This window comes from Malus domestica, chromosome 06 (assembly GCF_042453785.1).
Source record: "Malus domestica chromosome 06, GDT2T_hap1".
Classification (NCBI taxonomy): Eukaryota; Viridiplantae; Streptophyta; class Magnoliopsida; order Rosales; family Rosaceae; genus Malus; species Malus domestica.
This window is the reverse complement of record NC_091666.1, coordinates 30,183,186-30,197,330: the sequence shown is the minus strand read 5'-3', so window position 1 is coordinate 30,197,330 and position 14,145 is coordinate 30,183,186. Positions and strand designations below refer to the sequence as shown.

Below are 14,145 nucleotides of genomic sequence, written 5' to 3'. Positions count from 1 at the left end.
GCTTGTTTTTCCTCTTTTAGATTCCACCATCTAGTTCTTGGGCACTTCCAAGTCTTGTTCTTTTGTCTTACTCTTTTGATATGTACATCCATCACCAACAAGCGATGTTGATTAGCCACGCTCTCTCCTGGTATAACTTTGCAATCCTTACAAGTTATACGATCCCCTTTCCTCATTAGAAGAAAATCTATTTGTGTTTTTGACGACCCACTCTTGTAGGTGATCACATGTTCTTCTCTCTTCTTAAAGAAGGTGTTGGCTAAGAAGAGATCATATGCCATTGCAAAATCCAAGATAGCTTCCCCATCCTCGTTTCTCTCCCCAAAACCATGGCCACCATGAAAACCTCCATAGTTGCCTGTCTCCCTGCCCACGTGTCCATTTAAATCTCCTCCTATAAATAACTTCTCCGTCTGAGCAATTCCTTGCACCAAGTCTCCAAGATCTTCCCAAAATTTCTCCTTCGAACTCGTATCCAACCCTACTTGAGGTGCGTACGCACTAATCACATTGATAAGTTCTTGTCCTATTACAATCTTGATTGCCATGATTCTATCTCCTACCCTCTTGACATCTACAACATCTTGTACCAAGGTCTTGTCCACGATGATGCCAACACCGTTTCTCGTTCTATTTGTGCCCGAATACCAAAGTTTAAACCCTGAGTTTTCTAGATCCTTTGCCTTACTACCAACCCACTTAGTTTCTTGTAGGCACATAATATTTATCCTTCTCCTCACCATAACTTCCACTACTTCCATAGATTTTCCCGTTAAGGTTCCTATATTCCACGTTCCTAAACGCATTTTGCTCTCTTGAACTCTACCCTTCTGTCCTAGCTTCTTCACCCTCCCCCGTCTAATAGGATCAAAGTACTTCTTTTGTGTGTCCCGGGTAAAGTTGATAGGAGCATATGCTCCCAAACAACTTTGAGTGGAGTCGTTCGAAAAGAAGTTTCTATGGCCCCCTTGCTCATTTAACACTGCATCCGGGTGCCGATGGAGATACAGCGACCCTTGCTCACTTATCACTGTGCTCAGGCCACACAGCGCGCCACTTACGGGTGACGCCCTAGCTTTAGCGCGATTTTGTTCTGGATTCATTTTCATAAGGATTCGACGTGTAGGTTTCATCAAGGTTTTTTATTTCTCACTTGCGCAATTATGCTTCTAAATCTATAGCATTTTTATTATCGAGAAATCAGGTAATTTACTTTTCTTCTTGGAGCTTGAAACTTATAGATTGTTAGTACTTCTCCTTTCATGTAAAGAAAGGTGCATAAAACTTAACTATTTTTCGCTATTGCACATATGTAAGTATACAAGAAACAGAACTTTATCAAAAGAAAAGGTTTGGTGCATACGAGGTCAAGATGTCCAGAAATTAAAGAAAGGGAACATATATCAAAACAACCGTCAACCATCAAATTTATTGCAAAATAGAACAAGAAAAGTTTGGAAGTACCTGCTCATATCCTCTTTGCCCCAAAGAGACGATGACAAATTTATCCTTCCTGATAGAGTCCAAGGATGATAAGGTGCCCAACAAACCACGGATAGCAGATAACACCATAGCACTATCAAGCTTAAGTCTGGCTTGCATCTTAACCATTTCATTCATTAAATTGATCTGCAAACAAGGCAAAGCTTAAACATATGACTGATCAAACATTATTTTGAAACAAATCACAACTATTAACTAACTTAACATCTCTTAAATCTTTAACTAAAATTAAGATGAGTTGTAAATTACCATGTCTGTAAGATTTTCATGAGATGACCAGTATGGATGTTGACAAAGAAAGAGCAGAATATTTTCACGAACCTGAGTTGAAATGACAAATGTAAAAATCAAAAGGGATGTGATTATTGCATGCGTGGAATTCAGGTATCAAACGTACGGGGAAACATACCATTTGATCAGTTTCTTTTGACAAGAGATCATATAGGACATCCCAAGTAACGTGTGAAACTGAGAAAAAATTTGAAATAAGCAAAATCATGCCCAGCTTCCATTTCTCTATGGAAGAGGATACACCACCACCAATTTTATCACCAATAGTTAATACATCCACATCTTTGGAATCATCATTCACATCCAACTCCATGTCCATGATCCTAATTTTACTTCTATCAGAAGAGAAGTCTTGCTGAGTCACATCAAACTTATGACTACTTGCACTGCTAGAGTATTCTTCATACACACTAGCCAATGATTTTAAAAGCCTCTCCATCATTTGCATGATAGCACCATAAAGGTCAACATCCGCATGATTTTGATCTCTCCACCTCATGAATATAGGGGAGTAAAGAAAACTCTTTAAGGAAGCAACAATGGAGCTTGTTCCATTAGAGACAAGATCTGAGCCCAAGCAAGCAAGAGGCAGAATATCATTGTGGTTTCCTTGGGTGGCCTTAACTGCACAATCCAGCCATTCTAACAGGTATTGGCCCAATTTTGAAAGGAATAATGATGCTTCCTCTCTTTGCCTGGAATAACATGTATGGTATAAACAACTCAGAGCGTGTAAAGAAACAAGATACCCAACAATATAAAGGAAAAGGTCAGATGTCGATGTTCGAAAAATGTACAACTTCAACCACAATGTAATATAGTTCAACTGCAAAATTTTACAGCATGGCATAAAAGACACAACCAGAACATCAGCATGTAGACACACGGTGTATCGTGCATACTGTTTAATATGACACGTCTACAACTCGAGAGGTAATACACGATGTTGCCCACAAGTGCAACAATGACTCAAAAGACAGATTTCATAGAAGTATCTATGATGAAGGAAAAACTCATAAAGACAACCATTAAAGTTCTAGGATGAATGGCTGTTGAGAAAGAGTCACAATATTTATAGTTCTTAAGAACATATGCATGTCAAGAGCACCGAATCACAAAGCCTAATTAGTGAGTAGTGAATGATCAAGTATTTTACTTAGCAAGAGAAGTGCATACCAAAACAGCAGCTCAGTAGTAAGAAGATATTTTGTCTTACTAGACAAAACCAATAAGTGGTAACCAACATGATATTATCGAATACAAATGTAGACAAGAAGATGAGACAAACCTTGTCAATATTGAACCATAGATGAAGTTTGACAATAGCGTACATATAAAGAACACATCAGATAGAGGCCTCCTTCCCATCTCCTTCTCTACTAGAGATTCAAGAATAAAGGTTTCCATCTCAAAAAACAGTGGATCCCTTAATTGTCGCGGAAGCCATACACTTGGATGGGTTTGGGATGGAAGAACCTGAATATGGTCGTAATGTATTAAAAATATAATCAATTAATCCCAATAGATGGGTGCCTATAAAACTAACATGCCAGTACCTCAACGCTGGAACCTGGATTGATACTAGCGAGAACTTCCACATTGCAGTCAAACAGCCCATGCAGACAATCGTGCTCAGGATCTTCTGGCTACAATTTGGAATTGAAAATCTAGTTCAGTTCGAATGGACACCAAATAGCACCATTGAAGTTTATAAGCCAAATGGAAACCAAGGTGAATTATTGCACACCTTATCAACAGCCTCAGTAATATCGACAAAAGAGTAAGATAAAGGAAGTCCTCTACACCATTGATCAAAAGGAGTGCAACCGGCACAGAGAGCATAAACAGCTGCAGGTAACAATACCACCAAGTGCTCATTAAGCATGGAAGACTCCTGCACAAGAAGGACCAGTTATAACTAACCAAAAATGACTTCCAATAACAAAGTGTAACAAGTTCCAATAAGGGAAGTCCAATATAAGAATAATTGAATATCTATTAGATAGATACAACATATTGTATTTGAAGTTAAAGTAAACAGACCATCAACTGAAGTTGACCCAGAAGTTCTCTCAGGAGGTTTTTTCTCAGATGTAAAATGTCACGAACATCACCCTGCACAAACATGAAGATAGTAGATATAACATATTTCACAATTTGGGCCCGGTCCCTAATTTAAGCTTTATAAGAAGATATAAACCTAGTTATCAGCACATGGACATGTATATGTATAGGATTGTCTGTCTGTCTGTGAATGCACATGCACATGTATAAGTGTCACTCAGAAGTTCAGAACTCTCTTCATCAAAAAGAATTACATTAATCTAACATACGTTGAGCTACAATAATTCAAACAAACGTAAGCCATGTCAAGACTTAATATTCAGTGATCCTCAAGTAGACCATTGCATTGAATAAATATGGTAGAATCTACTTTGTCTATCTTGTACAGATGTTCACTTATCTGAGGAAGACAGTATCACATGCATTTTCTAAATAAAATAACACAGTTTCACATTTTACAAAAGTAGGGGCAAAAATGAAAAATAATGGATATATAAGTAGACAAACAAGGAGGCAGTGACAATAAAAGAATTATTAAGAGCTGAAGAAAAAACGGGATGACACAAAAGATAAAATCTAAAGGTTACAAATCACGCACTTACTTGAGTACCTTTCCTCGAGAAGTAACATGAAATAAAGTACAAGACAGACCTGAAGGAAATCATAATCATAGAATTAAACACCAACAAAGTAATCTAAAAATTCTATCAGGAATGTTAATTAGATTAATTAAGGATTACCAAATAGTGGGCTAAAGAAAATAGTACAGAGTAATTGTAGAATTAAACATAATAATTGATTGACAGGCAATGCATTACGTACACTGATGGCATTTGTTTGAATAACCTAAGGTCCCAAACCTCCTGAGGTACTACACATTTATGCACAAGATCCTGGAAAACAAGAAAGCGTGAATTAAAAAAATCTAGAATAAAATATTCAGAAGTGCAATAACTAACCGCATCAACAATTGAAAATAGTAGAAACCAGTCTAAACAAGACACATTCTCACACTCACATTTGAAATTAAGTTTCCAAGGAGCACCAGGGCAGCATCTACCTGTGCAAGGGCACCCAAAATGAAAACAAAACAATATTTTGAGAATAGTTCAGAAGCTCCAAACAGTAACTTGATATGATGCACTTGAGAACTTTGAACATATTAATTCACAAATTCTAAAAGATATTATACATCTCTTGTTCCATTTACTTCTGTCCATTAAAACTTAGGCTCTGTTTGTATTAATGTGTGCAGAGCCTACACTGATGCACATCTTGCTTTCTTTTTCAATAAAAAACATTGTGTTTCCTATCAAACAGAGAGAACTGAAACTTACAACTGCAGCTACATTACTAAACAATGGCAACCCCTGCATCAGGCAACTCCACACTACTTGCCAACCACAATCAAACTGCAAAAATATTGTCCAGCAACCCAGTCAACACAAATACCAATTTAAAGAAATAGTTTTAAAGATAGCAATACAAAAAGAATATAGTTGATTCTCTCGATCCCGCAAAGTAAATGCAAAGAAAAGACACCCCCTGAAGTTGAAAATGTTTGAGGTACTTCTTTAACGATCGTCTTACATAAAGTGGCCCCTAGGAAAAATAATTTGATAGATGAAGTCTCCAAATAAGAACCTATTTGGTACTTTTTTTTTTCTCAAACCTATTCCGTACATCACTGATATTTGCAATCCCCAAAGACAGCACTAAACAACTTAGTCCTTTTTGCCCCAAAAAAATAACTTAGCCCTTGTATAGTACAAACCCAGGGTTGTTTAACTGTAGTTTACCTACAAATAGTCTAAAAACAATCCTTCAGTTGAACCCCTTGAATGTAATAGGCTTACATCTAGAAAGGGACAACATAAAAAAGAAGCAAAGTCGTCAAAAGAATTACAACAAAAGAAACAAAAAAACAACAAACAAACAAAAAAACAAAACAAAAACAGACAAGCACCTCATTCAAGGGAGACGAGCTTGACAGTTTCTTCAACTTTGAATCTGGAAGCAACAGCACAGAAGAAAGTTCCTGCAAGCTCCTTTAGATGCATGTAAATATATAAATATAAGCTCATAAGAAGCAGGGGATTAGAGAGGTAGAGGGAGAATCTACAGGTGTCAACCATATATTAATAACCAGTGGATGTTTGTGCAGATATACGAATACAAAACTTAGTGGAGAACCATATATGGCAAAGCAATATTGAAACGGACCACCAATGTCACATGGTTATACACAACCTGGCTACACACTTAACAAGATTTACATAAAAAGTAAGTGTGTTTATGGTAAATTAGTGCAGCATACCTCAGTGTCCATAGCAGACCATCATAAGAATGTACCATGTTTGCATCATTCAAAATTCTGCAATATATTCCATTTCATCAGCACAAGAATGAGAACAAATTAAAAACATCACCAGTTTATATAGTATGGAACAGATTTGCAATATTTTACACTTGAGTTGACTAACTGTCCAGAAGAAATTCCCTACACAAGCATGCATAGATACTCATCTTATATTACAACTTACCTATATCAGTACTTTGGGGGAAGAGTAAAATATTGGGCATCTTTTTGGGCTTCGGTCACTAAAGAGTTTAATAATTGCTCTCTATCTCAAATACTGTGGGATTTGTTAGCAGCAGTTAAGTGAGCTAGGTCTAGAATTGGTTGCTGTAGCCAAATCCTATTGGGATCTTCCTTTCTATTTTGTTGGTGGACTTCTTATCCACTTCTGTGTATTTCTCTATTCTTTAATAAATTTGTTTCTTCTCAAAAAAAACTTACCTATATCTGTTTTTTTTTAAGGAAAACAAGGTGGGGCGTTCATCCAACAGAACCACAAATTTCAAGGAGTTTATCTCTTCTTTTATTTTTCTAATGTATATAATATATATATATATATAGTTACATACGTACATATCAGGAAACAAAATATGGCACATGATCTATACAAGACTCAGAACAACACCAAGTATACAACTCCAAAATAATATACAACAATTAAAGAGAAGCATTCAAGGTTCAGAGTTCAGACTGAATAAAACTCAAGTAATATCCTAGTACTCATGTCAAAGTATCAGCACTTGTTCTTGCAGAGCAATTATATTAAAAGAAGCATAGAGAGAGACATGAGAATAAATGATAGTTTGATCAAAGCTAAAAAATGAGACAATTATAACTATCACATGCCACAAAGTACCTTTGAAAGCTTGCACATATGCCCTCGAACCAGTACATGAAAAGATCCTTACTAATGTGTGTGTGGTACTTACGAATCAGACAACAAAATGAAGCATTCCTGGATTCATCAAACCAGCATGTCAAAAGCATCAGTGCCACATTGACCAATAATTTATCATCCATTTTTATACTTGTTTCACATTAGATTATAGAAAGTTGTTTCATGCTAAAGTAAGTCCAATATCAACAGATAGAGCTGTGCACAAGATACCACACAAGGAAATTAAACATAATCAGTCAACTTAAACTTACCATAACCATTTTCCTTTCATGAGAGCCTCTCTCAATTGTGCAGCAGCATGCTCTCTCTTGACCCGCTTTTCAGTTGACGGTGCTTTAGTCATGTTATGACAAGCCTGAAGAGTGAAAACACAAAATTATTTTTCTGTTTTTGATAGGAAACAAGAACTTTATGGAAATGAATAAAAAATGAGATGAAAGAAAGGAATTAGCCATCTACCAGATCGTCAGTCTCAAGAAAGCAAAGGAAAAAAACACTAACAAATTGTTTACTTATCCAGAGTGTTTAAAAATAAACAAACAAAACCAAGACTTAGATTTAACCTACTCCAACCCCACTCCATCTAAACCAAGAGTTGGATTTAAGACCTACTCCAACCCCACTCCACCTTAAACTACTGGAGCCAAAACTGTTCATCATATATGACAGAATTGGTATATTGCCTTAGCAAACCACCCAAAAAAAATCCAAGTCAATGTCAAGAAAATTAAACCGTAGTGATGATGTTGAAATTTATGCAAGTTCCACAATGAGATGCAAGTACAGCATACTGAATGTCTGGAGTAGATACCCGATAAAGTACAGCAGCTGCAAGCTCAACCAAACCACAATGTGAGCTACTTAAAATTCCAAACTTGTCATCTTTAGCTCCATCAGCCCTGCAAATGCAGAAGGTTTTAAATGAACATCTATTAAAGTCACAATTGTAAACTTCTCCTAGGAATACCATAAGAATAACAAGTCAATTTTAAAACTGAAAACAGAAATGATTGAGAAGGAAAAATAGAAAGTCCACCTAGGCACATTAGTATTGGATACGTAGCTTTGATCCAGCTCCTTGTAAACTATGTCAAGAAGTTGATGTACCAAAAAACTACCATCAGCAGCACCTCTAGTCATATTCAGCTGTAACCTTGCATAAAAAATAAGTGCATCCTGCAATATATAAATATATATAAGTACAAGTGCAAGCACAATTAGGAATTCAGGATACTCAAAAATATATGTAAACTGCCAAAATTGCTTTGAAATGCACTATTAAGAAACCTTAAGGGCTCGATCATGGGTTGTCAGCCAACACCGGAACACAAATTGCTGCACAGCATTATGGATCTCCAAGGACTCAGAACCCAAATTTGGACCATCTTTCAACAAAAATGTATTAATGCAGTCCATAAGTTTGCGTGAAATCTTTCCTTCATCCCTGGGCAAGATGCAAGATGAGAAAACGTCATGTACTCCATCATGAATATAGAAAAGGAAATGCCAAATCAGCCGGCGGGGGTTGGGGCGGGGGGGGGGGGTTTTGGTTACCTAATGTGAGAAAAAATTCTGACAAACCACTCAACAATCTCTTCCCTAAGATTTGGTAGGAAATCTCCAGGGGGATTCTCCAAAAGTGAATGGAGAGTAAGAATGCAGCGAAAGACCTCCTCCTTGGTATTATATTGGCTCAAGCTTTCGTCTATCTTATCCATGTACTTCTGTATTAGGCCTTATCAATGCAGAGCAGAGTAAGATAATTAAGACAAGTTAAATAACGACAGTGTAAATGTAAGTTGTAACTAACAATCAAGAATAGATATTAGCTAGAGGTTATTTGTTGAAATCATTGACTCACTGCAATAGGTGCGCCTCTTCATCTGAAATCGATAGTCTCTGACAGTTAATAGATGCCGGAGAATAATCCCATATTCCAATTGAAAGCTTGGGACATTATCATTATGTAAGACCTCACATATATGATTAAAAAGATTTTTAACCACAGCTAACAAAGGCAACCGCTTGCCTGAAATGATGATGAAAACATGATGATGAAAACAAGCATAAGCATAATTAGATGTAGAATGCTTAATTAGGTGGCTACTTAAACGTCTTCAAAGCTTAATCCATTGACTGCTTTTAATACCTGAAAACTTATCATCCTCTGCGTGTTGCACAACTATCCTTAGACTCTTTGCACATATCAACTTGGGCAATCGCCGCTTGCTTGAGGAGGATATCTCCAATGAAGCACACTGAATCAGCAAATTAGTAAAGAAAGGCCAGGTCTCAGCTGCAGAAAAAATACAAGCAGTTCACTTCACTTTTCGTAAAAATATTATATATGTATTACTATAAACATTGCATTACAGTGAGGAATTTCATCTGGTTTAAGCTCTGCAGTCTTCTTTCCAAGATATTTACAGAAACCAATCGATCTTTCTCCTTCTAACCATGTATTCAAAAACTTTATCCCTTCCTGCATATACACCAAAACATTAATCATACAACAATTTCCTCAAAACGGAAAAATAAATACTGTGTTTGGCACCAAAAATACAATAGCATAGACAACTCTGCAGTTCAGAATCACCATTTAACACAGAATTTCAGAAAACTTTCGCTCATTCGAAGCTCAAACAACTTTTCGACCCCATTGAACTCGGATTTTATGTTAAATTTCGGGAAATTAAGTGGACATTAAGCTTCTGTTCAACTTTCTAAACTTAAAATACGTTTCTACAAATGGAATCATCATAACTAATCAGAACAGATGATCCTCTTGGCTTTTCAGTTATGCAGTTCTTCAGATTCCTGAAAGTAATTACTACCCATTTTATCAATTTCATTTTCTTTTCGTATGACTGCTTTTTCCCAGCGACCAAAAAGACGGTAACGACCAAAATGGTAAGAGAGAGAGTAGAGTCGAAGATAGATAGATACTTCTCGAGTCTTGGCTTTATCGGAGGAGAGCTTGGAGACGATCTCCTGGACGTCTCTGGAAGTCACCATCGGAGGCCGCCGGAGCTCCGATGACGAACCCGGCGGTCTGAGCGTGAGAGAGTGGAGCTAGGGTTTCGTTTCCTGGCGGAAATTGGGTGGTTTGGGCCGGAGAAGATGGCGGGAAGACGGAAGGTGGGGAGAGTGGGAGTGTTGACGAGAGGGGAGGGGGTTTTGTTTGGTAAAGGGTTTAAGACAGCAAAGGTTTATACTTGCTGATTTTTTGGTTAATACGGCCAGGCAGGCGGACAGGATCCAGGAAGAAATGGGAAAGTGGATGGAATCTTGTGATTCTCAAATCATAACAGTTTATCGTATCGTGTGGTCAGTTTTTATTAAGTATTATTTGTATTTAATTTTAAATAAAAAAATCAAATGATTTATAACTACACCATATACGATGAATGATTAAGATGTGAGAATTTTTATAATCTCCACAATTCAGATCAGGATGGAATCCAAATCCTGGAAAAATGTTAACTTAGCGGGAATGAATGTTATGTAAGGTAGTAAACCAAGTTAGACTTTTAGTGACAATCTTTAGAAGTCTTAAATAAAAGTCCTAGCATGGTAAGTTTTTCTCCACGCATGTACGGATGTGTTAGATGAAGGATTCTATAAATAGATGTATGTTTATAACCTCTTTACAACACAGTACGTCAAGAGTGAAAAGTAATAATACGAATATCGCTGAAGTAGCCGGAATCCGGACCGTCCTTCTAGAAGTAGATCGGCCCAGTCCAACCACTTTCCCCAGGAATTTTGAAATCTCAATTGCTTTTTATATTTGGAGAACTTTGTGGGCTTCGTTAAGTTCCTTTGTTGTTGGGCCTTTGATTCGAAATTGGTCCATCATGAGACTCAGGGAATCGCCTTGGGCCTGGGGTGAGTGGATCGTAGATGTCAAAAGGCCCAAGGGAAGCATTTCGTAAATCAGTTAGCTCTTTCCTATTTCTCTTCCTTCATCATGCCCTTCACTTTCCAAAAGTAGAATACAAGTCCAACCCAAATATCCTATAAATTTGTTCGCTGGGATTCATGAGAGTCGTGAGAAATAATAGTCTACGGGATAAAGATTTCAATTTCTTCACGTACAGTTTGTAATTAGATAAACACATGATTGCACACAAATTTGTCATATAGAAGAATAGGCTACGGGCGTGTTGGTCATAACTAAATGTAGGAGTTTGAGACTAAAATGGGACTCGAAAAGAAGTTTTATTTACATTCTCAATACTTTGTTTTTAAGAAGAAGAATAAGAGTACGATATTTCATTCATTGAAAAAATGATATTAAAAATACATATCTAAGCCTCAAAAGGGTCCCTACGAACTAGATCTAAAAATATCACAATAAAGCATCACGAATGGCAAAGCAATGACTAGACTTCAAGTACTTTCCTGAGCTCATCGGGAAACACAGGATTACACATATCAATGAGATCCAAAACCTTGTGTTTACTGTGTGTGGGGCAAAAAACGATGATTACAATGTTTTATGGTAATAATTCTACACCAAAATAAAGTAAAGATAAAGTGAGAACAGGAAGAGACTAAGAATGATTGTCAAGAAGATTGCCGCCGATCCTAAAACCAAAGGCATGAGCCCGCGGCAAAGAACGTTGTCATTACTTAATCACATTGATATATGCCATCATTCAAATATGTTTGGTGATATAGCTTTTCATGGTATCAATCAATTAATAATCAAGGTTTAATAAAGTTTCTTAGTATTGTTAATTGCTGGCCAATTTAGATTATTAGGTAAACTTTATAGCTGCAAAACCTACTTATAATAAAATAAGATTATGAGATCTTATGTGTTTTGATGTGAATTAGAATTTGGATTAGGAGACACGATCTGAACGTAATCCTCATGTATATAATATACATAGAGGGGAGGATCTGTGGCACAACTTTTTGGGCAAATTACATAGTATCCCTCCAGGTTTGAAGTCTATTACAACCTCATACAACAACTTTAAAACATTTCACTTTCATACATCCAGTACCATTTTATTTCAAAATAACACCTATATTTCCCATCCATTAGTATGTTAAATGTTGACATGGCTGCCACATTTGTGCTGATGTGGCTGCCATGTGGCAAAAATAATAATTTTTTTAAAACCTAAATATTCTAAATATTAAAATAAAAAAAATAAAAAAACTGAAACCTTCCCTCATCCTCATCGCTTCTCCCCGCAATCCCCAAACCCATATCCCCCATCTTCATCTTCTTCCCTGAAACCCAGAAAGAAAAGAAGAAAAAAAAAAAAAAGCCCACTTCGGTTCGTCTTTTCCCCCCATCTTCATCTTCTTCCCCAACCCCCTACTTGCAACCTAGAAAAAAAAAAAAAAAAAAAAAAAACCCAGATCCTATCTCGCCATCACCGGGTTCGTGGAATGGGGGGTGTGTAGAGAAGGAAAGAGGGTGGGTGCGGAGGGAATGAGGGCCGCGGGTTGGGGGGGTGCACAGGGAGGGTCACGGGTGGGGGGGGGGGGGGAGGGGGTGTTCTGGGTTTCTAGTTTTGGGGTGGGGGACGCGGGTCGGGTGGGGTGGGGTGGGGTGGGGGGGTTATCATTTCTGGGTTGCAGGGAAGAAGATGAAGATGGGGATATGGGTTTGGGGGTTGCGGGGAGAAGAGAGGATTTTGGGAGTTGCAGAAAGAGGGGTGGGGGGAGGAAGGGATCTTGGTTTCGGGATTTTCTAGTTTTTTTTTTAATTTTAATATTTAGAAGATTTAGGTTTTTTTTAAATAAAAAATTATTTTTTTCCATGTGACAGCCACATCAGCACAAATATGGTAGCCACGTTAGCATTTAACAGACTAATGGATGGAAAATATAACGGAGATGTTATTTTGAAACAAAATGGTACTGGATGTATGAAAGTGAAATGTTTTAAAGTTGTTGTATGGGATTGTAATAGACCTCAAACCTGAGGGCTACTATGTAATTTACCTCAACTTTTTTTATACAATTTTTCACACATGTTTTTGTAGGACTTACTCCGTAATATATTTCAAATATCTGAACTGTCTATCTTTCAAAACATCATTCATGGATCATCCTTGCAAAAAATTAGACAAATCCAAAGTCATTAAGACATTCATTTGTAGTAAAGAAAATTGATTAATACGGTTCTACAAAGAAACCCTAAACATTTAATCCAACAGTCATATGATTTTATATCTGGGTGATTTTTATAGACATAATTTTTTTTAGAAAATACCTAAAAGATAGATGGTTCGGATCGTTGAAATACATTACAGCGTAGACCCCACCAAAAACGTGTATCAAAAGTTGTGTAAACAAAATGATGACACATATCCATCCCATGTATAAATATTATGTAGTCCACTAAATAAGTTAGCCACTTAGCCATTGTTAAGCCTATTTTCTTGACTAATACAAATTTAATGGCATCCCTCAAAATGTTGTTTAATTATCATATGATTCTCAAATAACTAACAATTAATTCGTACAATCACACATAACACAAGCCATAAACAACAATAGGACAAAAATATCCAAAAGAGGGATGAGGCAAAGAGGGTGTAGCTTATTAAGCTACGGGGACACTTGGTCGGGTTCAATAGACACGATTGGGACCCAATTGATATGACTTCGTAGGAAAAATAGTAGAGACAACAATCATTCTGTCATATAACTAGAGTCTAGAGAACAAGAAAGAATAGCAAGTAGGCTAGGTTATTTTCTTTTCTCACAAACAAAACAATAGGCTATTTTTATAACAATAATAACTCAATCATAACGAAGTAAGGTTAAGAAATGGAATGGACAACTGGATATCGAACTCACTATATTTTCTCATGGATGAAAGAATCTTGTATTTGACAATTGGATCGGGTACAATGTTTGATTGCTCTCATTGAAACGACCTTGTATTTCAATGCGCATATTTGATTAACACCCATTTCACCCTAGTTATGAGTAAAAACTCTTTTGCAACTCATAAATATTTGTTTAAAAGTGAACCACCAGTCTAATAATATTTTGCTAC

General features: G+C 36.7%; 1 protein-coding gene across 2 annotated transcripts in view; it reads right to left on the bottom strand.

Annotated features, from left to right (window-relative positions):
• Positions 1-10,397, bottom strand: part of LOC103428334 (serine/threonine-protein kinase ATM) — a 40,386-nt gene extending 29,989 nt beyond the window's left edge. The window contains exons 1-23 of one of the 2 annotated variants that reach the window (XM_070824124.1): positions 10,062-10,397; positions 9,489-9,597; positions 9,265-9,411; positions 8,977-9,144; positions 8,670-8,850; positions 8,403-8,559; positions 8,152-8,291; positions 7,927-8,014; positions 7,367-7,470; positions 7,074-7,172; positions 6,176-6,232; positions 5,825-5,906; positions 5,196-5,270; positions 4,877-4,918; positions 4,681-4,751; positions 4,461-4,509; positions 3,838-3,909; positions 3,542-3,688; positions 3,351-3,440; positions 3,083-3,270; positions 1,913-2,489; positions 1,753-1,824; positions 1,465-1,629 (exon numbers count right to left, since the gene is read on the bottom strand). In XM_070824124.1, coding sequence (XP_070680225.1) covers positions 1,465-1,629; positions 1,753-1,824; positions 1,913-2,489; positions 3,083-3,270; positions 3,351-3,440; positions 3,542-3,688; positions 3,838-3,909; positions 4,461-4,509; positions 4,681-4,751; positions 4,877-4,918; positions 5,196-5,270; positions 5,825-5,906; positions 6,176-6,232; positions 7,074-7,172; positions 7,367-7,470; positions 7,927-8,014; positions 8,152-8,291; positions 8,403-8,559; positions 8,670-8,850; positions 8,977-9,144; positions 9,265-9,411; positions 9,489-9,597; positions 10,062-10,130 — 2,949 coding nt within the window. In that variant the 5' untranslated portion in view covers positions 10,131-10,397. The remainder of the gene's footprint in view (positions 1-1,464; positions 1,630-1,752; positions 1,825-1,912; positions 2,490-3,082; positions 3,271-3,350; positions 3,441-3,541; positions 3,689-3,837; positions 3,910-4,460; positions 4,510-4,680; positions 4,752-4,876; positions 4,919-5,195; positions 5,271-5,824; positions 5,907-6,175; positions 6,233-7,073; positions 7,173-7,366; positions 7,471-7,926; positions 8,015-8,151; positions 8,292-8,402; positions 8,560-8,669; positions 8,851-8,976; positions 9,145-9,264; positions 9,412-9,488; positions 9,598-10,061) is intronic. The other variant, XM_070824125.1, reaches the window with a different exon arrangement.
• Between the last annotated feature and the right edge of the window lie 3,748 nt (positions 10,398-14,145).